The 27717-nt window shown below is 31.5% G+C and overlaps 3 protein-coding genes across 3 annotated transcripts; 1 reads left to right on the forward strand and 2 right to left on the reverse strand.

Moving 5' to 3' along the window:
- On the reverse strand, positions 1–4072 carry LOTGIDRAFT_121553 (hypothetical protein; the record flags this gene model as incomplete). Its single annotated transcript, XM_009059011.1, has 10 exons — positions 1–180; positions 610–689; positions 1068–1151; positions 1816–1876; positions 2040–2126; positions 2331–2481; positions 2863–2969; positions 3354–3465; positions 3722–3762; positions 3980–4072. 10 exons carry the CDS (start codon positions 4070–4072, stop codon positions 1–3), a joined length of 996 nt encoding a protein of 331 aa, XP_009057259.1.
- A 776-nt stretch (positions 4073–4848) lies between these two features.
- LOTGIDRAFT_191038 (hypothetical protein) lies at positions 4849–7645 on the reverse strand. The gene is made up of 6 exons (XM_009059012.1): positions 7505–7645; positions 7140–7222; positions 6835–6975; positions 6416–6480; positions 5922–6011; positions 4849–5516 (listed from the first exon to the last, which is right to left on the reverse strand). Exons 1-6 carry the CDS (start codon positions 7562–7564, stop codon positions 5434–5436), a joined length of 522 nt encoding a protein of 173 aa, XP_009057260.1. The 5' UTR covers positions 7565–7645; the 3' UTR covers positions 4849–5433.
- Positions 7646–7862: 217 nt separating this feature from the next.
- Positions 7863–25918, forward strand: LOTGIDRAFT_233260 (hypothetical protein; the record flags this gene model as incomplete). The annotated part of the gene is made up of 20 exons (XM_009059013.1): positions 7863–7935; positions 8834–8946; positions 9419–9458; positions 13850–13980; positions 14506–14612; positions 15130–15260; positions 15627–15708; positions 16297–16346; positions 16747–18022; positions 18363–18490; positions 18751–18841; positions 19577–19674; positions 20073–20269; positions 20847–20930; positions 21351–22429; positions 22934–23082; positions 23768–23925; positions 24432–24595; positions 25275–25347; positions 25763–25918. The coding sequence occupies exons 2-20, from the start codon at positions 8881–8883 to the stop codon at positions 25916–25918; spliced, it is 4260 nt and encodes a 1419-aa protein (XP_009057261.1). The 5' UTR covers positions 7863–7935; positions 8834–8880.
- Positions 25919–27717: the final 1799 nt, after the last annotated feature.

The raw sequence follows: 27717 nt of genomic DNA on the forward strand, positions 1-27717 counted from the left end.
TCAATCCTTCTTATTTGGGTCTTTTATCTGGTCCTGAAGTGCCTTTATTTGTTTAGAGATCTCGTCTAACTGTACTTGTTGTGGTTGGTCTTTATTAGCCTGTAACTTTCTTGTTATTTCGTCTAAATTGCCTAAATCTTTAAACGATACTTCTCCTGATCCTCTTGGTAGTGCTTTAGGCTGAATATTAAAAAAAGAAAAAGTTTTAAATTAATTTACATATACTGAAGTTGGAAAATTATATTATGCTTACACAAGTTCGTATATAAACCGTCAGATTTAAAACCTTGTAAAATATTATATTATGGTTCAATGTTCCTTTTTCTGTGGATGAAAACGAAAAACCTTGTATGCTGTACTATTATATGAGTTATTGGTTGAATAGGCCAGAGTATTGAAATTGTTATACGAGGTTTATATTTTCAAAGAATAGCGGTAAAAAAAATAATAAAAAATATTTTAACAAAATACGCTTACAAATAGTTTTTTGCATTTTTCTAAAAAAGTAATTTCGCGTCATATATCATTATATGAGGTTTCAAGCAGTCACCCACAATATGTCACAACAGATTTGACACCTATCGATCATACAGAAAGAAACTGACATACCTGAGAAGGGTCTGGTTTCCACCCAATAAAATATAAAATCTGATAAGTGGCTGGTACACCATGATCATTTCCATACATTTCTACAAAACAGATATAACATAGACAATATCACAACATTGTTTGTATTGAAACAATCTGATTTAATGACTGATACGAAAAGTTCATGTGTCTCAATAGTTCCTGTAGATTAAGGAAGGGTTAGTTCATGATTTAATATGAATATGGATAAACATAATGAACCTTTCTTTTTCTGAGATTACTGCTTAAAATTTTTACTATTTCAAAACTAGGTTATTTTGATCGTTGCTAAATGGCAGAGGGTTGTTTTGATTCCGAAATATTTTCTGATTAATATGCTTTCAAACGTGAAATTATATCCTTTAAAACAGTGGCAATGTTTCAGAAAAAATATTCAAAAGAATACCAAAAGATGATATCTAATAAGATGGCAGACCTACCTTTATATATAGCTCCAGCAGCTGATATTGTATCTCTATGTAACATTGGTTTACGTGACCATGAACAATTATTCTCACCCATACCTATATTCAAATAGTATGATTATCATACTCAAAATTTAATACACTGATTGTTAAGGGTTTGCTTTGGAAATGACATTTAAAGATGGGTTCCCTTATTTTTATTTATGAAAATGAAAACCCTAATACTTATATGAATAGAGAGTAGAGGTGTTCTAAAAAAAAAAAATACCAGTTTGTCTCCCATGTCCATAATTAGAAGAGAATTACCAGCAGAATTCCCATGAGTGACTGATCAAGAAAGGTCTTTTTTGTTCATCCAGACTGTACATACATGGACATTAATGATTGGTTAAAACTTTTAATTATATGCAATAAGAACATACAAGCTATAATTAAGAATATATGATAATTCATTAGAAACACAAATTAATCAAATAGTTTGCTTAATTTGACACTAAAAATTAAAGGAAACCCATCTTTAATCAGTAAGCTTATTTATCAGCACGAAAATAAATAAGAATGATGCAGAATCTCTCAAAGTTACTCAATCAAATAATCTGTTGTAAGCAAAATGCACAATATACAGAAATTTTTATGACAATGGAATAAGGATCTTAATTCTAGCAAGTGATTTCAAAATTTGTTAAACAGGCCTCAAGTTTTTAGTAGATTTAATCACTATACAAGGCAGGATCTAAAAGAAACAACTGTAAATAAACTTTACCTTTTAAGTCATACATCAATTCATAAATAGAAGGATAATTTATAACCATTTCATCAACATCCTACAAAAATAAACACAAACATGTATTTTAACATAAATTTACATTATCTCAAATGTCAGGAGAAGGTGATTTGAAAAGCTGAACTTGATCAAATGGAGCTTGAACATCTTGTAATGTTTAGATGACTGTATCCTTGTTGCTATGGAATGAACAATTGACTTACAATAGTTAACAGAGTAAAACCTGATCTGTTTAACAAATTACCAACATCTTGTGCTTCAGTAAATGGTGATATATGGGCAGCAAATCCCTGCAAAATATTGGAAACATTACAAAAAAAATATAACACAGCCAATCCCTGCAAAATATATCAGAATTATTACCCCCAAAAATTATAAAAACTTTTCTGGACCTGATTGAGCTAATGAATATGGATAACATCATGCAGTGTACAATGAGGAAAATTTTCACTGTTGGAGCATCTTAAGATCAATATAAAAATTCAAGTACTCACCCCTTCTCTCTCTTGTTCTGCTAATTGTAATGATACTCTCAGCTCATAAAGGGTTTCTCCACCAAACATAGAACCAATAAAGGCCCCATCTGGTTTTAAACATTGTTGAACCTGTCTAAAACATCCTGGTAAATCATTGACCCAATGTAAACTGAAATAAAAATATTGGACATTCATTGGTATTCTACTGGTAAATAATTATGGACATGTGAGACAAACTGGTATTTTTTCAAGTCATTAGAACACCTCTACTTTCTATTCATATAAGTATTAGCATTTTCATTTTCATAAATGAAAATAAGGGAACCCATCTTTAAGTTATGATTAAAGTTTGGTACAATCTCTTATTTCTGCAGTAATGACATTTACAATTCACACATTAGTTCAGTATAAGTGTATACAATAGATATTGTTGAAGTACAATCTGCATGCAAAGTGTAGTTGAATAAATAAATAATGGATGAAAGTTAGAGGAGGTGACATTCACATGCATCAATTTCATGGTAGTCATACAAACATCATAAGACTTTACCTTAGATTACTGAAAACTAAATCTAAACTCTTTTCTTTAAAAGGTATAAATTCTTCATCAGCAACCATTTTATATGTGGGCACTTCTGGAGACACCTCACTTTGAGCCTTCAAAAATAAAGAACAGAAATATCTTTTCAAAATGAGTGAAAAAAAAGTACCTAAACAATACTATTTGCAATGTTGATTCTAATAAAATGAGATGACACGACAAATAGTAGAATTTTCAAAAATGCTACGCTGTGATTTTTTTCATTACATTATCTTTATAAGATTTGAAATTATATTGCATCTTTGGTCAAATCTCTCAGCAATACAAATTTACAGCTTAATGAGGAAAAATGACTTATTCAAAGGTTACTAAGCTTTCACAAACCAACTGAAATCTGATGTCCAACATTTGTGCAACACAAGCAGATGAAATCAAGCTTTAAACACTGTAACTGACAGTCAGCCTCAAACAATTATGATACCAGAAATTAAATAACTTACCAAAACTTTTTCAGCAAATTCACATTGATATAGAGTTGAGACCATATCACTATAAATATGTTTTGATACATGACCTCTACTACAGCCTAAATCTAAGGCAACATTAAATTTTCTGGAAGATAAAGAGTCAAGTGGTTTTCGCATTAATAAATCATGATATGGGAATACATGTCATTACTTCTTACACTGCTTTTTCATATATAGAATGGTGTTTTATTTCTTAAATATTCAATTCTATGACTTTTGCTATCATAGGGAAAGACAGTTGAGTTTGAAAAAGTGTCAAAATTTTTAATAGGAGAGATCGGCCATGATGTCATAGAGGTGGTTTGCGTATCAAATGATGTACTACTATTTCTCCTATTTACCTTTTTATATCACATATTCTATCAGCTAAACCGTAACCAACCTAAAATATATATATCATATAAATCACAGATCAGTGCAGAGTCTACTCAGTTTGCAAGCAGTAGATGAATTGTGAAATCAAACTGACTAATGCCATAGGCCTCCAAAACAGGTGATATTTCAAGCTTAGCCTACAGTGAGGCACTGTTCGAAAGAAAGAATCCATGATCTTCAACTTTAAGCAAAAGAAGAAAAAGTTTTTCTACGGGTCTACTTACTTCTTCTTTGACATAATTATACACTTCATAGTCTTCCATTGATGCGGTCCTATTTCTTTGCATTCTCTTGGCATTTCTATCAAAAACATTCATGATGTTATCCCCCTTCCTGTCCGAGTAAAAGCGCACACTATGTGGAGCACCGAGAGGCAAAATAGAGTTCTTTACAAACCGAAGAAGACTTGCTCTCTTACACCATGTCATTTTGCAGCTGTCAACAGCCGTCATACGCAGCATTTTTCGATTATTTTACAATTTTGTACATAAATGCTGATAAAGACGTGAATATTGTGTACAAGTCATTGATAGATTCTTCTGAATCAGCAATTTATGATTGAAAAAATGCACAAAATAGACAAAATTCGTTAAAACGGAAGTGACACCATTTATTATCTTCATTTCATAAAAAGATTAGAGAGCTACACATGGGAAGTAACCCATCCATGACACTACTCAGAACACAGTTAAAATCCTTTAACTATTTCTTTTACTAGAAAATGGAACTGTATACAGTTTGTATGCCATTTCGTACATTTCTAGTATTTCTGAAGACTATTAGCATATATTCAAGAGTAACATCAACCCCACAAAATGCCTCATCTGTCCCTTTAACAATTAGTACAATTAATCAACCCTTTAAAACAAATTCAGTTTGATCAAGAAGATACATAAATATGAATTGCATTCTTTAGAAATATGTTAATAAATGTATAATAAATGATGTTTTGGATAATGAAAACTTAAAAAAAAAAAAAACGGAATACCCCTTTTACATCTTCTCAAGATAAGTCAAAGCAGCATAAAGTTTGGAAATTTTTCCACTTATGTTATTCTACTACAAAGTATTCAGAAAATTAAAGAATTATTTTAATATAATCAATATATCTATATTATATCATAGCACTACATATCCAATCAAATTTCAAATAAAATGTGTATGAAAAACAATCAACAATCCAATCAAAAGTGGCTTAAAAACTATGGTAGAGAAAGATGAATAGTAGGAACTACCTTGTATCATCACAGCTTTTTTAAGTTATGTGTTTAGATAATCCTTAGTTCAGAAAATACAGACTTAGGTAGGTTTTCATCTAATTGTAGACAAGCCAGACATAAAATATGTCTTCTGGAAAATGATAAGGAACTTGAACTGCATATACCTATAATAATGTACTTCTATAAACAATCAGGAACTCCAAACTGAATTAGGTAATAATCTATCTTTAATTCACAAATGTAGTTATGCAACAGAAAATTCCATAACCTCTGAGATCGATTGTGGGCAAAACAGTTTGACAACAAAACTCACAGAATAAGACTTTTATCTTCCTTCAATTAGTAACTCAATCAAAATAACATTAGGCATTGAGTTCACTATCAATTTCTATAATCTCATGTTCATTTTCTATCAGCATATAAATTCATAAATATAACAGATAATTTGTAACAGGTTTTCAGTTTTTCATATTCTTTGGATTAAGGATTTCAATCCAATATCCATCAGGATCCATGATAAAAGCTAATCCTTTCATAACACCTGAAAAATATAATCATTTCAAATAAATCATGAGAAATTTGAATTTAATCATATGCATTTTGACTATGTCAAGGACAATAACTCTAAAGCCCTTTGATAAAAAATTGTGTAAATTATACCACAAGATCTAAAAAAATAAACTACAGTTTTTCTAGTTCTTCTGCTCCAGAATAACGACTAGAAAATTGAAAACATGCAAAGTCAAACAGTTTTCAAGTTTCAGACGTCCGTGGTTCCTGCAATCCCACTAAACCTATGTGTTTGATGACGTCACTAATCGCGAAGGGTCTTGGTGATAAAGCATATTTTGCAATTAGTGATGTCATCAAACACTTATTTTTCACAATAATACAATAAATATAGACTCTATTTCTGGAAGTTATGGCTATAAAAATTTACATGTACCTTCATCTGGTTTCTTTTTAAACTGAACTCCCATGGATTCAAATCTTTCACAAGCTTTATATACATCAGGTACAACGATACCAATATGGCCTGAAAGTCAAAATATCAACAGTAATAGATACAGATACAGATTTGCAAGTTATTCTTTTTATTTTAAGCCCATCTTACAACTCAACATGGCCATAATATTGCTACAGTTGAAAATTACATCTATTCTAGTTCATAGGATTTTGGAACATTATTAAATGCAGAAATTACACAAAAACATATATACATACATCTAGAATATCAAGACTGTCCCTTTTAGAGAAAATTTAAATATCACTTATTTTTACTATTTCTTTCTTTGATATTTTCATTAATAAGTGCTTCATGATGCCTTTTCCACCAAATAGAAGGTATTTTCAATGACTTTTATATGTCAAAATTTTTGACAGTTGTCGTCCTACAGGTGGTAGTATATCCAAATACATAATAGTCAATGAAATGCTTACCAAAACCTCTGGGATCAGAATTCCCATTATGATACTGCATATCAGTTGACTCTGTACCCCAATTACTATAAATAACGTGAAATTGATTGAGTGGCTATTCAAAGTTTGAATAATATCATTTTTTATCATGAATCTTCTAACTTTGTGTTAATCAAATTTGGCAATTTGCTTCAACAGAAATATATCGTCCCATGGAAAAGGGCCTTTAAAAATTGCAGTGTGCTCCTATATACGTAAGACATTTTGTAATATTATAATAAAGTCTACATGCAAAATCTTGAATGTTGAAAAACAAATTGAAAATCAGTCCATTTCCAAAAATACTGGGAGAAGTAAATTTTTTCAACACAATTTTTTGTTATTTTGAAGCTGGTACTAAACTCTCTGTTTAAATATTGTGATATTTGATTAAAACATACTGTGTAAGTTCCAAGGTAGCTTTCTGTGAAAAACAATACAGTGTTCTTTCTCCTTCATCTTTAGGAATATTGGCAGCATCATCATAGCCCATAAAATATAACGAAAATTTCATGGCTTCAAAATCCAATTTTTTTAATAACCTGAAAAATACCATATACATTACTTGAGGAGAATCAATGCAATAATATTTTTATACATCCATAGACATCTTAAGACATAAACACTTTATTTTCATTCAGGCCTAAATAAGCACTAACATATGTCAGAAAAAAATAGTCAAATCAAAATCTAAAACATTGAATACCTCATTCCTAACACATTGGTGTAAAATTCCAGAGACTTCTTAGGATCTTTGATTCTCAACATGGTCTGTTGAAAGAAAAATCCCTGAAAATTACAGATAAAAAAAGATCATAAAATTGTCAATTGTCGAAAAAAAAAAAAAAATCTGATGCAGGTAATGGATGTGTTTTACTTGCTGGCTTTAGAGGATAAGATTTAATCTGGTTAGGTCAAAAGTGACTGAAATATTCTCAAGATGTCGATTTGTCCATGGAATTGTAGGGCGAATTGACACATTAAGTGTCACATTGTCATTCTAAGTCCAAACTCCAACTCCAAGTAAACGATCAGAATATCTGATACAAAATAACTAGGGTTCAAACATACATCTGTTTCCTTCGAAGGCTCTGTGCAAGAAGCATTTGCTTCCTCAGAACTGAGTGCCATAATGATTTCAAAGAGGAACTTCTAAAAATTCATGTACAATAAGCCAAGTTGGCAGTCAGATACAGTATGGCTTGACGAACGAGTCTACGAAAACATTTTTTCATGATCATCCAGACCCAGACATTAAACGAAATTCGATTGTCGTAATTTTCTAACATTATTAAATTTAGGTGAGATGATAGGTATTATTCAATATATTGTCTAAATTTTCTTATAAATTTTGGATTGAATAGATTTTATGTGAATATTTAATATCTTTTAAATCAGTTTTGCGACATAGATTTAAAGGTTTCGAAAGGCTGGATGACGTAGTCAAAATGGCGGAAAATCCGAATTGATGTTTACTAAATCGATATTTTAAAAAGAAACAGGTTGTTATTTTAATAAATTGTTTATGTTTTTAATATCGTGTTGTCTTCCTCCAGTTAATGCATTATCTTAAAGATGTGTTTTTAGGATACAAATTCTTTCAATCTCGTGACTTCGAATGAAAGTCGATCAATAACATTGTAGTCTCGATTGTCAAGTAAAGTAAACAATAACTTCATAGGAAGCAGAATATTCTTCTAGATCAGCATCTCCTATAATATTAGAACCTTTGAGAATTTGAGATCAAATTTGATAAAAATAAACACATTTTATTTTTTTGATTGTTGATGTTTGTCTTTTATATTGGTCAATGAATTCAGAAATCAAATTTATCACCTATTTCTATGTGTGTAGATAGATTTATTGTTATTGATATAATCCATATAATATAATGAGAAACTTGAAATGGAAGGTGATATATTAAACTTAAAACGTGAAATGTTGAATCAATTAATCATTTTTTACATTTCAATCTCTAACTAGCCCACGTCATGGACTGTCATTTTTAATTTGCATTCGTTACTTGTTAACTCTCCAATTCCACAAAACACGATTTCCTATCTCTTTTACTTGGAAAGTTTACTTTTCTGTAAGTCTCTATGAAAATCAGGATGTTAGCATAATTACCGTTTGCGAAATTGGACTAATATTCGACATATTACTGATAAAATAACAATTTTAGAGTTCAGTGTCAAATATAATTATGCTTTTAGCCCTTCTTCATAACTTAAATAAACATTCATTTGCATAAATCTTGGTCAACTGATTTTCAAGACCTTCTAGTCCTAGCATAGTTTTAACCCAGTATCAGAATACTATATCCTTTAATATGATATCAATGAATTAAAAGTATAAACAAAACACTTTTAAATCATATTTTGAGGTAAAAACATTTTCCAGATGAAGTGTTGAGTAAAACATTTTCCAAATGAAGTTTTGAGGTAAAAATGGATGTAAGTGTTCTGCAAGAAGCTTTTGAAAAGGTCTACAAGCAGAGCCCAGCACCTATGCAGGTAATATTCAATTATGTCTTTATTGATGCATAGAAAATGTTCTGTGTATTATTTGTTTTGTTTGTGTGAGGAGGTTTTCTAACATATTTATGGGTGTATGGGGATACTGATCAATTTGCATCATTCCAATTTTCAATCAGACTTCTGTGGTTCTTGCTATTCCATTAACCCTAAGTGTTTGATGATGTCACTAATTGTGAAGGTCCTTATGTGATAAAGCATATTTTGCAATTAATGATGTCATCAAACTCATGGTTTTAGTGGAATCATAGGAACCAAAAATTGATGCTAACAGTGTCTGCAACACACATAAAAATTTCTAACAATCTGGTATAAAAGTATCTGAGGTGGATATCTCATATATTATTCATCAATTCTTTATATAAGCTTCTCAATTCATTACTTTACTTCTCAATAGATTACTCATGAATATATGACTACATAATATATATTCTATATTGTTTTATTTCAGGTTGCGGAAGAAGTAGGATCAAAGCTTCATCTTTCTTTTAGTAAGTTTCAATTTTAACTTTAATTCTCTTCAACGCTATTATCTGATTAGCTACAGACTCACTGTGTCTCTTTGATTTGCATTAGGGTGGAATGCAGTCAATGAAATCCGCTTACAATTTTTATATGCCCACATAAAATGTGGAGCTTTTAATGGCTTCACCTATATGTATCCGTCCACAATTAAGCTGCGATTACATGTGTTCATAAGCTTAACTCAAACTGTTTTTTTTTTAAGCTTTATGTAAATATTTACATTTTCTTAATGAAAATTTTACAGTTTTTATGAAAATTTGTCTATCTTTATGAAAATTTGTCAATCTTTATGAAAATTTGTCAATCTTTATGAAAATTTGTCAATCTTTACGAAAATTTGTCAATCTTTATGAAAATTTGTCAATCTATATGAACCTTGATGTAGTTTTAACGTTACAACATTATAAAAAATCTACTTAAAAGTTTATTAGTTTGGCATTTCTACAATACGAGCCTTTCCCTTTAAACTAGAAATTCAATATTCAATTTCATGTTTGTCCTGAAATTGTGCGTGACAGGATTAAAAAATTACTTGTGAATTTAAGTGCAGAAAACATCAAAGGAATTAATATTTAAAGCTGTATTTGAATCTTATTCTTCTTAAAGGGATATAGTTGTATAGATATTGCTATAACAACTCACAATTTCACCTATCTTAGGGACAGATTCACCATTTTTAGGGGTTACCAGAAGTACTAGAAGTGTACGAAAATCGCATAATTCCTTTGAAAATATCTCAAAATGGGAATGTCTTTTGTATATGTGTCAGTGTCACACAGTGGACTGTGAACATTACTACTGATTGCCTTAGCTAAAAAAAAAACCCTGTTTCTGAGACCTCACTATGATTGGTCACAAATTATGGAGCATCTGTCCCTTTAATGATGGAAAGCTTCTCAGTTGAACAAAGGTTACATTGTTTTATATGCAGAAAATTGGAGCATTAAAAAAATAAATGGATTTTACTAACATTTTCATACTGTAAAGTTATCTTCTAGTCATAAAAATACAACATCAATTATCTTAAAATGACATGTGCCATTAACTACCAGTAAAATAATCAACACTTTTAACACAGAAATAATCAATAAACCGGAAAATTATTGTCTTGAATCTCAACATTATCACAATAATTAATGAAAACTTGAATATACCAATTTTTACAATAATTAGCTTATTTATGAGTATTGAATATTTTTCAGTTAAAAGATCATCAAGTATTTTTATACATTTTTCAATCAGACTATATTACTTTGTTTGATAGGAAAAGAGAAATGCATGACTTTTCAGCAAGTTTACTCTAGGGATTTCAAAGAACTTTTCAGGAACTTTGGTGATTCATTAAGGAGGTTTTTTTAAATTGTTTATGTATATCAGGGACACTGATAGCATCAATTTGCATCATTCCAATTTTTCAATCAGGCTTCTGTGGTTCCTGCAATTCCGGTAAAACTAAGTGTTTTATGACATAAGGTCTTTCACGAATAGTGACGTTATAAAATGCTTAGTTTTAGTGGAATTGCATGAACCAGAAACATCTGATTGAAAATTGGAATGGTGTAGATGATATGTGGACCTGATACACATAAAAAATTTAGAAAACATCTTTACAATCGCTGTTTGTTAAACAATTAAGGTTTAGTTGATGAAGTGAAACTTTCTAACTCTAATATTTTTTTGTCATTGATTCAATCATATTCAAGATGGTTGTTTCTCAAAAAATCTTAGTCTAGAAATATATTGTGAGATTTCACATGTTAATATTGCTATCATTAAATGGAAGGAAGTTTGGAGGAAGTTTATGATAAAAGGTTACAGATAGTTGATAAATCAAATAGAGATACAGTAAGTCTCTACTCTTTAGATTACATTAGTGAAGAAAGAAAGAGATATAAGCTTATAGATTGTGTTTGAAGAAAGATATTTATTTTACTTCATGTAATTGTAAGGTTATTAGCTAGGACAGTTATGATTACTTTAGAAACTGAGGGTAGTATATGGTAAAGTTGTAGTGCTGAGGACAATTTTCATTATCTATGTGGTATACTTGTCATACTGACAGTTGTCATTACATCTATTTGGTAAGTTTATATTTGTCATGGAGAGGACAGTTGTCATTATATCTATTTGGTAAGTTTGTATTTGTCATGAAGAGGACAGCTGTCATTACATCTATTTGGTAAGTTTGTATTTGTCATGAAGAGGACAGCTGTCATTACATCTATTTGGTAAGTTTATATTTGTCATGGAGAGGACAGCTGTCATTACATCTATTTGGTAAGTTTGTATTTGTCATGAAGAGGACAGCTGTCATTACATCTATTTGGTAAGTTTGTATTTGTCATGAAGAGGACAGCTGTCATTACATCTATTTGGTAAGTTTATATTTGTCATGGAAAGGACAGTTGTCATTACATCTATTTGGTAAGTTTGTATTTGTCATGAAGAGGACAGCTGTCATTACATCTATGTGGTAAGTTTGTACTTGTAATACAGAGGACAGTTGTCATTACATCTATGTGGCTTTAATAGTTATTGAATCTCTGGGCTTTCATGTAATAATGGGAGAGTTTTTTTGAGGACAGTTATTATTACATCTATGTGGCTGTCTTGTAATACTGAGGACATTTGTCATTGCATATATGTGGCATACCTGTAATTCTGAGGACAGTTATTATTATATCTATGTGGCATACAGGATCAGGATGAAGCCAGAGTATTACAGAGTTTCAGTCTCCAATTTTTAAGAGGATCAGGAATCAGGATTGTGCTTGAATTCTTCAGTTTAACAGAATTCATAGATAGATATTATTAAGGATCAGGATCAGACATAAACTTTTCAGGCACTCTACCATTCTTGGGGTCAAATTATTATTCAAAGATTACTGAAATTCGTTACGTAAGAAGTTGGCAGAACCATCTTAGTTATTAATGTTTTACATTCAGTTTGGAAATAATTGTTTGATTCAGTGTGAAAAAATCATACATCATGGAAACTTTATGTAATCTAATTAGGTAGAAACAGTTGGTTATATTAAGAACTAATGTCAGACTCAATAACTTTCTTGAAAGCATTTAGTTTGATAAAAGGTTTTAAAGTGGAATGTTTTTTTTTTTTGTATTTGAGAGTAACATCTTAATGGCAATAATGCAACTTGCTCTGATTATGGTGGTTATGATTTAGGTCATTGGAAAGGTTTAAGTGCATTCACATCTTGATGTGCATAAAAAGTTTTTTTATATGTACACTTTGAGTACTCTGTTACTCTCTCTAATCCGAAATTGTTTTATGGCCCCAGTGTATGTCAGATTACACAGAGTATCCTGTATTGATAAATATTTCGCATAATTTGATATTATTGTCTTGTGTAATTGAACATATTAATTACAACGATTAATTTTCTAATTAAAAAATCAGACAACAGGTTCCCAACTGGTAATGTATTGATGAATTACTTTTAGTTTCATTAAGCTTTGATGTTATTAAAGGGCCATTCCAGTTATCTTGCAGGTGTAAAAAAATTTTGCTCCAATTTATGAAAACTATACATCAAAATCTAGAGAAATATGTCCCTTGACCTATCAGAAAGTTTTAACTACAAAATTCAGCCGTTAACTATATCAAAAATTTACTGAAACTTTATAAGTTTGTTATGTTTTTTGGAAGCTGTCAGAAAACTACTGCACAGATAGATAAGTAAGATAAACGCCTAAATGTAGAGAAATATGTTTCTTACATGTTCTTAAGGTTTTAACTAATGATATTGAGCCATTATAAAGCCGAACACTAAGAAAAGGTCAAAATGCATAATTAACAATTGGACATTATAAATTATTGCTTTGAAGGAGTGAACCTAACATTCAATTTTTATTCTGAAAAATAAGTTAAGTTATATTTAAGCAATTGATTTTTAAAATCCACTTTTGTAAATTTTACACAGATGTGTTCCTTTAAGACATTTTTCAGTTGATATGGCCAGATCTGTAAAATTGTAGTTTAAAGGGATTGTCAAGAGGTTTTTCAAAACTTTTAATTTGAAGGAGGGACATTGAAACCATTGATTAACACCACTCATATTTTCAATCAGACATCTGTGGATTGGCAATTTAACTAAAACAAGCATTTGCACTTGCAAAAGTAACTAAAAGTATTTTAGTGTCTATTTTGCAATTTAGTGACTCCAAGTTTTAGTGGATATGCAAGAATCACCGACACCTGATTGAAAATTGGAATGGTTCTACTATTTGATATACGTGTCCCAGATACACATAAGTTTAGAAAACCTCTTTACAATACCTTTAAGTTGGTTTTATATCATTTAAAGTGTGACAATATAGTTATATTGTATTATAATAGGTGAAAATTCTATTGCCCATAATTCATCATCACTATTAGAATTATTTGAGAAGACAGTAGACTGTAATAATCAGAGTGCTATGGATATTGGTGGCAACAAAGACAAAAGAGTTCCAATGGTGAAATTAAAGGTAAGGTTAGACACAGTCATCAAAATGTTAGCTTTACCAGTTAGACAGTGGTTCCCAACCCCCTAATCATTGTAAATTCTAAAAAAAAAAAAACATCCATCGTTTGAAAATTATGCACCATACATCCTGAATATAGACCCCCAAAGACAAATTCTTCTCTTACAAAAGACACACCAGTCCCACACTTCTAGGGTTGAAAGCATTCCAGAGAGCTAGAAGAACTTTGGCTTATTGACAGAAATCCTCAAAATTAAACTTCAAGTAGTGTTGATGTTGAGTCTTTAAACACTTCCAGGTTAAATTTCCTACCTGAGTATGATTACATCTGCTGATTTTTTCAACCCTTTTCGATGGTTTTAATTCGAATTTGTTTCATTATATTTCAATGATTTTGATTGGACTTCTATTGAGATTCTTAAGCCCTGTTATTGATCTAATGTTAAGTCAATGTGGATGAAACATTGTGGCTGCTTCAGAATACTATAATTAACATGTTTTCTGTTATGTTCTGTTCTGAATTTACAGAGATTAGAGATTACAGAGAAGAATCTGTCAAATTGTCAAAAGTTGTATTTATGGATTATTAAACCGATACCTAATTCATTTGGTATCTGTGTGGAAGGCAAACGAAGGTAAAATTATATTACATTATGTCAAGGCTATTATACTTTTAACCAACATAGTCATGGTTGTGAGAACTTTGGATAATTATTAAGAACTTTATAATTTTTATTTTTTTGTAAGCTTACTTTATTAAAGCTATCATGTCCTCACAAAAATAAAATTCATAAGTCACAGGTGTAACATTGGTCTTATAACTCACTTATCACCATTGGACATTGTGCCACATTTTTGTTCGTTATTACATTTGGATTTATTTTCTTTTGCATCACTGGGTTTGATATTTGCTTGTTTTAATGTGTTTAAAGATTAGTTGTTCCCTGTTTGCTTAATGGTTGAAAGTGTATCCCACAAACCTTTATTCATGAAGGCAGCCATTCTTTTTTCTTTTATCTAATATGATAACTAGCAAAATATGCTGGAATAATGACTAGATAGCTTGCTGAATCCAATACGATGAAATAATTTCTCACTTGCTCTTTTGTAAGAGCATGGTAGCTTTAATAGAGACATAATTCTATATTGTAGTCTGGAAGATGATGATTTTTGGCATAGTGGAATGGTAACCACAAGATATACTTCTACTATTATTGGTACTAGTAGTGGATCCATTTATGAATTAATTGATGAAATAGAATTTTTGGATGCGCTTGAGGCAGGTATGATATTCATTTTAAAGAGTTGCCAGTTTTATGTAAACATCTTGTTAACCTGAAATTGTGTTGATTTGTTTGGTTGAATAGTTAACACACCTGTCTTGAAAATGTCTTTAGATATGAGTATAAGCAAAGTAACCCACAGAAAATAAATGAAACAAAATATGTAGAGCTTATTGAACCCAGGTACAGTATTGTTCATGCCCTTTTCACATTAATGTCAAAATAGCTTCATCTTCTATGTGTACACTCAAAATGAGATGCAATTTGGCAAGTTCAATCGAAGAGTGGCATCATGTGTTCATGAATTATCTGAAATTCATGCAAAACATGAGCTGTGTTATGTACATCTATATATTTTGCTTGCAGGTATTCCAGAAATTCTTGCTCAACAATTTAAAAATGGTTTCCCTACAAACTGGGATGACTTGGTGGATGAATACTTACCAAGGTACTGTTCTATCATTATTGGTAATTTCATCAGCTTATGGACATTTAACTGATGAAATAACTTCTGACATATGTTAAAGTTACCTTTGCTTATTTTTCTTGGTCAAATCATGATCATGCTTATTGTTTGATTAATTAATGTTTCTAATGAATGAATCAATTACCTTTGAGTGCTAAGATTGTGTGAGGATGTAGAAAAGCTTGGGGATCAAATTTACCTTATGGAAATTGTGAGACCTGATAATCTTTATTAAGTGACCGCGCGATCATTTGAATCCCCTCGTAATTAGTTAATTACTAGTTAACTATTGACTTCTGAGACAAACTGGTATTTTTCCCAAGCATTAGAACACCTCTGCTTTCGATTTATATTAGTATTAGCTGTCCAATAATGGAATACATGTATATAAATAAATAAATGAAAATAAGGGAATCGTACTTTAACTGAAAGATTTGCTGTGATTTGTAGAAGATTTCTGTTATCTGTGTAACAAATCTCCTGTTTCTGTAATTTGTACATCAGGCTTCTATGATCTGTATGTCAAGTATATACCATTGTTAAATTTGTTAATTGTTATTTATTTTCTAGTGATATTGAAATTGGTAATTCAAGTGTTGTGGCTAAAGGTCCACCTGAAAGTAAGCATCAGTTGAGTCTTCTTCTTTCTTAAAAAAACAATGCTTTGGTAAAGTATATCTTAAATAGATTAAAACTAAAAATATGCCTACATTACACTTATTGGCACATAATTTTGACAAAGGAATATTTTCATTAATTTCATTAAGTGCTGATAGCGGGGGAGGGGGGAATGGTATAGCAACTTTATGAGAAAATGAATTTGAATGAAACGATTTCTCTAGCTATTGATTTTAAAATATAACAGGCACATTTGTGTTCAATTGTAGAAAAAATTTTCACATTTCTTACTTTTTATACTTTTAACTATAAAAAATTGATACTATCCTAGATACTTGTAAGCTAAATAAATCTCACTGGCATAATTTACATTTCTCTAGAATTTTCTTTTTCTCTGTTCAGATATATTTGATGTGGCCAATACCTTTGTCAGTCAACAAGTACAGGCAGTGGTACCGCAGCAACAGGAAAGTGTCAATTCACTCGTTCAAGATGGCTCTTATTTAGGAGAAGTTATCCAGACAAATGTGCAATCACCAGTGACAGAAATGGTACAAGATGCAGATATTTCAAATTCAAATGTAAGCAACAGCAACAATGAGCTGGTTGTCAATGGTAACCAAGATTCAATCGTCAATGGCAACCAAGATGACAGTGTTCAAGATCAGGTAGTGAATGAGATTTGTACAGAAAATGAAGTAACAGAAAGTATACTCAATCAAACTATGGTGGACAAAGACATAATTGACAATAATGGAAATATTTTACCGTTAACAAAGTCCACCAAGACCAAAACAGTTGCTGATGATAACTTACAGGATGTTGAGACACAGGATAGAACTCCATTTACTAGTCGTCAAAAACGGATGACTTCTGCTGCTGATGATAACCAGCAATATGACAATTCAACTGTGTCTGCCTCAGATATTTCATATGAAGCTGCCAAAACTGTTAAGCAGGCAAAGAAGATCTCCCAAGAAGTAGATGCAGGGGCAGAATGTCATCGAACTTATGAAAATATGAATAAAGTAAAGGAAAAAATGAGAGATCCACCACCAAAGGGAGGAAGTAAAAAAGCAACTCAGGCTAGTGGTCAATCAAAAGCACCTAAATCAAAGAAACAAAACAAAAAATCTCTTCCAACAGAAACTTCTGAAAGTGAACTCAGTATTCCAGAAATTGTTCCAAGTATTCCTGAAACAAACAATTATGATTCTGAGAGTGAAATCGAAACAGTTTCCAAAAAATCTTTAAGAACAATCTCGAAAAAAGCTACGTCTGCTAAAAGCAAAAGTCTTCCAAAACAATCTTCAAAATTTGTTTCAATTGGAATTAATGAAGATGACATTATTGAAGATGTGGTTCCCCAGAAATCTTCCAGAAATACAAAAATGAACAATACTCAAGTTGACAAATTAAGAAAAGCAAGAAATATTGCTTCAAAACCATCAAACAATTCATCGCATAAACATGTTCTTACCTTACCAGATGTTCAGATAACATCAGCTAGTTCTGCTGATGAGGCAATAGAAGCTTCAGAATCTTCCAGTCAAATTGTATCACACTCTAGAAAAGATAAATCGAAGTCGAAAGGAACAAAACCAGCCACACCTTTATTTGAATGGATCATACGACCTTTTCCTAGAACGAAAGGTGTCATTGTGGAGGGAAAGCGCAGGTGAGCAGACGGCACTTGATGCTAAAGTTTATTAACAGAAAAGTAGGGCATTATCAATTGCATAACCTTGTGAGTTTGAGACTTAAAATCTTGTGGCATAATTTGTCTGGCGATGTGCAGGAGAAATGATGGCTGTCTTGTAACATGGAATATATCTTCCTTTCTGATTCCACTTGACACACTTGGAAAGGGATACAAATGATCCCAAGAGGTTTGGTCAAAGACCAGCAGAAAGTAAAGATTATTAGAAATCCTTCTCGGCATCTCCATCAAAACATACAGTATTGCTTGATTTCAATGATTTGAGAGGATACTATAAACTTGTTGTATTGTATTGTAGAGGTGATGATGCCTACTGGAGAAGTTCCTCTATAGCAGAACGTAAAGATTCTAGAACTTTAATAACTGATAGAGGATCAACCTATAAACTGGTAGGAAATATTGAGAAATTAGATGCTATTGATGCAGGTTTGTATAGATACATCACTTTTGTCTTTGCAACTTTCATTGGATTTTGTTCCAAAGACCAATGATGCTACAGCAGCAGCATACTGTTGACTTTTTTCTTCACAAGCTCAATAACAAGTCTATAGTTAATCTGTTACTGTTTCAACTAATAAGATTTGTTATCGATATGGTTTGTTTCCGTCCATGAAATAAAGGCAAATGGCTCAATTTTGAAACATATATGGACGTCTAACATGTATAGCGAAACTTCTATTTTTTAGGCTTTTCACCTGGTATTGTAAAGGCATTTACTAATGGTTTTCCTAAGAAGTGGAATGAATTAATAGAAAAACATTATGTTTCTGAAGATAGGTAAAAGATCATTCTTACTTAGCTCTGAACATTCAAAGAAATGTTTTTATACGCCCACAGATGTGCAGATTAGTGACCGCCCTTGATACACTGAAAATGTGGTGGGCGTATCTTACTAGTCAACCACTCGTTATATTTTTTTATGCATTAGTTGGTTGCCCAAAATACTTCTAGATTAAGAAATTTGATGAACTAGACTCAGTGATAGAGGTTGAAAACCAACACCATGTCAAACCTCAGTAGCGCTTGTAGTTCCATCAGAGATTCTAATCTAGGATAGCTATTGCCTATAAGATCTCCTGTAAAAACAGAGGCATGGTTGTTACAGTGTTAAAGGAGCACCTTTACTATCGACCAATCATACCTTAGTTTCAGAAACAGGAGTGTTTTAGCTTACATCAGTAATAGTGTTCACAGCTCATCTTCAAATCCATGTGTATCCATAATTATTCACATTTGAAAGTTAAAAATTTGACTCGAATTTTAGCGAAACTATGCCATATATAGAAATAGACAGTAAAATTTCTAATTTGAGGTATATTTGAAAGAATTATGCGATTTTCGTGCGTTTTAGTACTTGTGATGACTATTAAAGCACAATAAAGACCCAAATCAATCCCCACAAATGCTGACTTCGCCTTTAAAAATAATTGGCCCCCATCGTATTTTGATACAAGTTTTGTTAGTTTTGAGCTTTATGACTGCAACTGAGATGAATCTTTATACTTAATTTAGAAATACTTATCATCCTAATGGTACTATGAATGTTAGTACTGTCTCCACTAAAACTGGTAAAACTGCAGTTGCTAGTCCATCTGAGGTCTTAAACGGAAGTAAGTATTTCCTTTAGTCATTAAATTTTGTTGGGATAACAACTACAGTTTATGAAGATCTTTCCTACCAGCTGGTTATTGGTTACATCTCTTGGCATTGATCTTTCTTGGATTATCTGTACCCATTTACAGATTGAATCAATTGGAAATTTGAGGAATGAGGATGTAATGTTCAAGGTCACCAGCTGACTCAGCATAGAAAGCATGTACCTACTACTACCTACCTTGGCTCCAGTAACCATTTTAGCACAGCACTGTCTTGAACTCAGTATTGGATATACTGGTAATATGTTTGGTCTGGGTTTCGATCCTCGCATAGCATGAAAAAGTAACCCCAGAGATTCCGACTTGGTTTACCCATAAAAAGACATAAGTTCATTTTGTTTCATTTATTGTAGCTGTAGTAGGAACCCCATTAGGTCAGTTTGTAGACATAAATCATCTGAAGACAACTAAAAGTGGTAGAGTGGTAAAACCAGTCTTAGCTAAATGGGCTGGTCAAAAAGTTGTTTATGATTCTTCATCAAAACAAATGAAAGTGGTATATAATTCTAAATTTGGTGAAAGTTTTTTCAAAGATCAATGCATCCAAATGGTAGGTGATTCTGGTATATTCCTGTACAATAAATGGTCTTGACGGGAATGAATTTCCCCAATATGTCTATCCATTTACAACTGAAGAGGGTGGACGAATGATTGGTCAGTTATGAACAGATTCAGATCCAATTCTAGGCATCAATCAACAGTCAGGAACCAGATATGTGACATTTAAATTTCCCCTTCTATTCCTTTCTCCGCCATTTTGAATTCCTGTTCACACCTAACTTTTTCCAGCGCACATTAAACTCAATCCTAACCCGGTTCCAAATTGTTTTACTGAACTTTCAGTTGATTCCATGAATTTCGAACAAACACAAATGACCAATCGAGTACCATCTCAGTTTTAAGAAAAGATGATTTATTCACATGCCATCTGAAATTAGAACCCGCAACCACAATATTTTGTATGTGCTCTAAGAGCCTGAGTCAGACTTCAATGGAATTCTACACATGATTCTAACATTTAAAACACAAGTTGACTAAGCAATTTGATTTCATTTCACTTCACTCGATACATAATAAAACAAGTAACTCCCTTATTTCATGAATGTGTATTTGATTATCTTTTTCAGAGTGCTAAAACAAGTAGAACATCTTCCTTACGAAAGAAAAAACCTATCAATGTTAATAGCCGTCAAGTTCTTGATTTATCCAAGGTATTGACATATTGTTGATGGTTTTAGATTGAAAAACATGTAACTGTCGTTGCGGCACATATAAATTAGAGTACTTTAGAAGCAAAATGAAGTATAGCATCCTAGTTCTCTACACGGCAGACTGATGAAGGCAGGAACTCTCGGAAGCTAGTGGGCTCACTATTTATTTATTTTGATAAGAAGCTTTTATTAATATGTTATTCTTAAGAGACATTTAGGGGTCACAGATCGGAATACATAACGGAGCACAATTTTATGGTATACTACTCCAGAGTTTTATTTTCACCTGATGATGACAATGTAAATTGTTGAAACGTTGTGTATTATATATATCTAAGGAGTAGTATACCATAAAATTGTGCTCCGTTATGTATTCCAATCTGTGACCCCTAAATGTATGTATTTTTTTATGATATTCAGATGGATAGCAGTAAAAATCAGAGCCCAAGCAATAACCATGTAAAACCTTCAAAAGTCGCCTCTAAAAAGACCTCTGACCCTGTGGAATCAATTGAAAATGATGATGATGATAGCGCAGATCTTGAAAGACATGTTCGAAATATTATTGAAAATAATCAGAAAAAAAGGTTAAAAAAGCCACCGAAGTCACAGACTTGTTACTCTAAAAACGCCCAGATGGAAGAAAATGACGATGATGTCATGACATCACCCTCGTCACGTACACGCTCACGTCTTCATGAACTACGCGCTAAATCTGATATGAGAAAAAAACGGAAGAGTAAAGATAGAACTGAGTCCGATTCAGATATTGATGATACTGATGTTCAACCAAAACGATCCAAAAAATCTAGTAACGAAATACAACAGAAAAACTCAAAAATTAGTTCTAAGGTTAATGAAATTATACTCGATTCAGATATAGGTGACATTGATGATCAACTTAAAAGGGCAAAATCGAGTTATAAAACTCAACCAAAAAACTCCAAAATTATTACTGAAGTTAATGAAATTGTACTCGATTCAGATATAGGTGACATCGATGATCAACCTAAAAAGTCAAAATTGAGTTATAAAACTCAACCGAAAAACTCAAAAATTATTACTGAAGTTAATGACATTGTACTCGATTCAGATATAGGTGACATCGATGATCAACCTAAAACGGCAAAATCGAATATTAAAACTCAACCGAAAAATACGAAAATTCATTCTAAAAAAAGTGACATTGAACCTGAATCAGATAGTGAAAATGATGAAGAAATTATTTTTAAATCGACAAAGATGTCTAAAAAAGGTGGACCAAAATCACAGACTGTGCAAAAACCATTTAGTTCCAAAAATGGAAGAATGGCGTCAAAGACAAAATGTTCTCCAGTGAAGAAAGCTGTTACTAAGCGTCGTATGAAACAAACGGAAGTGTTAAAAGGAAAATCTAAAACTGTTGAGAAAAATCAAGTTGAAATATCATCAAGTGATACAGATCAGTATGATAATGATGATATTTCATGGGGAAAATCCGAAGTTGTAAGATTAGAAAGGTAAATTATTTCCTTATGGCATCTTGACCTTTAAATAAAATGGAGGTTTCTGTCAGGATTACTTTTCTGTATCTGGGTTAATGAAGACTGGCAATGCCTTGCAGTGTGCAATGAGAGAATTTTTCCAGGACAGCAGCATTATGCTTCTTCTTTTTGTTTTTTTTTCTATTGTCAATCAGATCTTCATTGTGCACAACCTGTATCTTTGATAGGCAATTTAGCAGAATGATCATGAAATCGGGCATCAGTAATGTTTTTTTTTATGCATTGTTGTTTTGTGTGTGATCTATAATTTGAAAATTTAAAAGTCAATAGTCAAGCTATAACTTCTGTTATACAAGAAAGGTGGCTATTGTAGTCAAGGTATTACACTCAGTCGTCATAGCTTGACATTGTGAAGATGTTGATAGCTCTATGCAGAAAAGTGATTAACATCATTTGGCAATAATTTTCATCTGAAGCAATCTGCAATTTACTTATAATACATACTTCTTGTAATTGTAGTGCTTTAAAATGTATAACTCAGTATAATGATAATATGTGGAAGAGAATAGCAGATGCAGTAAATTCAAGAACTCTTAAAGAATGTCAAGAATATGTGGAATCACAACAACAATATCAGACATTTCTGCAAAATGTTGAAAATTCCAAGAGTAAGTTTAATTCTGTTATGGATGATGACTGTTTAGTGTAATGTAATATGGAAATATTGCCTTTGTGTATCTGCATGAATTTGACCAAATATTAAGAGGATTGAAAAGGGCCTACATGATAAAGCATATTTTTTGATTAGTGTTGTCATCAAACACTTAGTTTTAGTGGAATTGAAGGAACCACAGACATCTGATTGTAAGTTGGAATGGGAAAAATTGATGCTGTTTGTTTCCCTGATACACTTAAAAAATTTAATCCTTTTAAAACACATTCGAATTGGCATAACATATTTCTGTGGCCACAAGGAAAGCTGAGTCATTGGGAGACCAAAAAATATGTATGGTTATTTGGTGAAATGTCATGTCCCATTAAATTGTTTTGAATTCACTGTAGGGTAGATTTGTTTGTTGTTGATTGAGGACACAGATTGAACATTATGCTAAAGTACATCAATGCATTCATAATGTGAGCACAGTGTGATATTGATATGATGATATAGGTCTTCCTGAAGGAATTATCTAGTTGGATAATCCAGTTAAAGAGTGCAATTAGGTGTTCCAGAAGAGTAATCATGGTCCTTCTTGCTACTTCTGCCTCTGGCACTTGTCTAACCCCTATTCATTATGTTTTGGTGTGTCTGATTTCACATGTTGTTTATTTTTTTTTTAAATATTATTATTGCAGAAAGTAAAACAAACAAAAGAATAGAAATAACAGCTAAGAAAGGTACATTGAAACGTAGAAAACAGATTCGAGAGTTTTTAGAACAAGGTATTGAAGGTGATGAAGAGCCTGATCTATTTGATTCTACACCATTTAGAGCTAATACAAAGAAAACAATTGTAAGTAATTCATTTATTACTCATAGAAAATTCAGATTTTTTTATCTGATACAGATTTTGCTATTGACAGTTGCCAATGAAGATATTTTTATGCAAAATAGCTGCTCTACTTCAGGTAGTTCTCTTGAGAAAACTTGATAAAATTCCACTTTCAATTCAAATGAAAACAAAATTTTAATCAGCAATCTGACTTTCCGTTCATTCATACAAAAAACTTAATGACACACTGTTGCAATTCCACTAAAACTAACATGTTTTATGACGTCACTAGAGAGGGAACTACATAGATATTAATAGTAGCTTCAGGTAGCTCTCCTCTAGTGATGTCAAAAAACGTGTTAGTGTTAGTGGAATTACAAGATCACAGACGTCGGAATGAAAATTGGAATGGTGCAAATTGAAACTATCAGTATCCCCCGATACACATAAAAAAGGATTATTTTTGCTCTATATGAAAAAAATCCAATGAAATATTAAATATATTTATGTATTAAATACTATTTTAGGTACCAAGATTAGATGAAGATGTATTTAGTACTGAAACTGATTATCCTATAACACCAGGTGCTAACTGTCGAACACCTAGTATGAAATACTACCAAGCACAATTCTCAGCCAAGAAAACACCTGCAGATTGTATCATTAGTCCCACTAACAATGCTGTCAATAAGTAAGTCTGAGTGGTATTTTGATAAATAGTCCATGAGTTATTGCCCTTGACTTTTAATCAATGGGTAAGATCTTGAAATAGTTCAGAATTAGTGATTTTGCTATAAATGGTTCTTGAGTTATTGCCATTGACTTTGTATCAAGGTGGTATTCCTTTTAATGGTAAGTGAGTTATTGGCCTGACTTTGTATCAAATGATGAGATCTTGAAATTTTTCAAAGTTGGTGGTTTTCCTTTAAATGGTACATGAGTTATTGCCCTTGACTGTATCAAATTATGAAATTTGAAATAGTTCAAAATTGGTAGATTTGCTTTAGATACTTCCTGAGTTCCTGAGTTATTGCCCTTGACATATAAAATGTTGATATTTGAAACTTTTTCAAAATTTTTCAAAATTGTTGTAAATGATTCTTGAGTTATTGCCCTTGAAAATTTGTTGTTAATAAGATAGAGGCTTAGATTTTGAAGAAATTTATTTCTTTGAATAGATTGTATTTTCTAAATGTTTTTCATGTATTGACTGAATGATTATTTATATGACTTCATCATCTCCATAGTCTGACAAAAACCAAAAGCAGCCCATTGTACACCACAACAAATGGTTAGAACTTATGTCTGTTAACTAATGCTTGTATATTCTTTTTCCAATATTCCAATTGACAATTTGATTGACCTTCTAGTGCTAAAGCTGATAAGATAGTCCATCATTATTTAAAAAGAAGAAAAATGGTTAAAATAAAGACTACTAAAAAGGTAATTATATGTATTGAATATTACATGAGACAACATGGCTAACTTGTATATGGAATGCCCTTTTATTGAAATTTGCACTAAGAATTTTGAGAATATTTTGTTAAAGCAAACCTTGGATGATACTGACTTAATTGTTATTTATAGCAACTCTGTTTTGTTGGCCAAGGAATGATAAGAATATCTTCTTAGTTTTAAGGCAGGATATGCTTACTCTTCTAGACACCTGATACCACTTTTCATATTGAAATACATGTATTTCCTCATGTAAAATTTAAAAATGTAAATAGTTCATTTGTTGCTCAATGATTGCCAAACTCTTATTTTGGATTTCAAGTTTCTTTTGGCGGTTTGATTTTTGGATCATTAATTCTTGGATTTTTTATTCTCTACAATTGATAATCTTGACTAATTTCAGGATACCACCCCTCCAAAACCCAATAAACCAAGAACACTATTTGGCGCCAATGGTAATATTGATGATATCTTCCAACACTCAGATCACGAACCTTCTGACAATGATGATGATGATGAAGAAAGAGATCACTATATGTCAGATATTTCTTCAAATTGATATGTCAACTAAACTTGACTAGATGTTGGTGACTCTCTGCTCTCGTGTGCCAGATGTGTTGATTTATAATGATATGTCAACAGAATTTGGTTTGGTGTTATTCTGCTCTCATGATATCCACATATATCTTAGAATTGAAATGTCAACCAAAGTTAGTGTCATTCTGCTTCAGTTTGATATGTCAATTGAACTTGAGTAGTTGAAGTTGGTGTCATTCTACTCTCGTTATATGCTAGGTCTATCTTTTAATTGATATGTCAAGTAAAATTGGCTTTAATGTTTGTGAATCTCTGCTTTCATATACAGAATGTGTCTTTAAATTGATATGCCAACCAAACTAGTTTATAAGTGATGTATGTCATCTATTACTTTATGTCAAAGTTGATGCCTGTTTTCTTTAACATGCTAGATATAAACTCAAAATGACATGTCAAGTAAATTTGATATCGGTGTTCACACTATGTCAGATAAAACTGGAATTGATATGTCATTGGACTTGGTTTTAGACTCATTGCCCTCACTATGTACTTAGTGTTAAATTGATATGTCAGGTAAACCTCCTGCTCTCACTATGTCAGATGTGTCAACTTAACTGTCTCATCAGATTTGAGTTTGATATGTCAAGTGTCATATAAGCTAATGGGAAGCTTGCATATATGTTGTATTATATTGTAAGAACAATGATTTTATTGTGTATAGCTAAGTTTATATACAATGTTTGTGATTATTATTTATGATTAATAAGTAGGTATATACCAATTAGATAATCTCTTTGTAATATTTCACCAAAATATCTTATAGAATAAGATTAAGATGAAATAAAGCTTATACAAAAAGCTAGCTTAACAATTAACTCGAAGGCTTGTGGCCTTTTACTTTTGACAGAAAAGCATATTTTACTGAAATTTGTTATGTGTATTGGAATATCAGCTTCAAAATAGGTATGATTGTCTTTAAAGGGACAGATGCGCAATTTTTTGTGACCAATCATACTTTAGTCTAAGAAACAGGAATTTTTTAGCTGAGCCAATCAGTAATAGTGTTCCCAGCTCAACAAAGAAATTTTAGCCTTTAAATCCATGTGTGTCCAGAATTATCTGCGTTTGAATGAGAAAATGACGACTCGCCATTTATGATACTTTGTGATAAAAAGAAAAGACATATATAGTAATAAATGCAAGGCAGCAAACTACACAACAACATGAATTGTTGTAAAAAATCATGTCTCATGTAACATTTTATCATTCTGTCATAAGAGAAAGTAACCCTTGAGTTGTAATCTTCAATTCTATTTCATTGAAATTTCAAAAAAAAGGTAAACTCCCTTTTTAAAGAGGATATTCCAATTCTCACAGAAATATTCAGTGATATTTGATTTACTCTCAAAATTGGTAGGATGTGATTAGATGATGTATGATATCTGGTGCGGTGTATGGTAGGGGATAATCAGTACACTAACCGTAGCAGTAGAAATTAGAAGAAGCAAATACATGATGTACATGTCCGAATACTATTCGCTTCCACTATTTTCTTTGTATTGAAAATCTTGCACCTTGCTCTGTACCCTGCACCAGACAGTGTATCTCAACTATTCTATGCTTAAAAAGACAGTTAAGAAATTTTTTTATTTCCATTTATGGACTTTGGTTGATGTATATGTTTAAAAGTTTAATTATGAAATGAAATTAGAGATGTTGTCAAAAAGATGATTTAATATTTAACATATTTGTTAATGTATTCGCTTGCAATAATTGTTTGTAATCAAATGTTGATTATATAATTAGAGGCATTTATTGTTG

This window comes from Lottia gigantea, assembly GCF_000327385.1.
Source record: "Lottia gigantea unplaced genomic scaffold LOTGIsca_37, whole genome shotgun sequence".
NCBI classification, from domain to species: Eukaryota; Metazoa; Mollusca; class Gastropoda; family Lottiidae; genus Lottia; species Lottia gigantea.

Bases quoted from the DNA above. Each gene is read 5' to 3' on its own strand.
- LOTGIDRAFT_191038 (XM_009059012.1), bottom strand. From the start codon at position 7,564: ATGGCACTCAGTTCTGAGGAAGCAAATGCTTCTTGCACAGAGCCTTCG. The intron at 7,223-7,504 runs GTATGTTTGAAC...TGTAATTTTCAG, and splicing joins AGCCTTCGAAGGAAACAGAT to GGATTTTTCTTTCAACAGAC. The intron at 6,481-6,834 runs GTATGTTTTAAT...CGTTATTTATAG, and splicing joins GCTACCTTGGAACTTACACA to TAATTGGGGTACAGAGTCAA.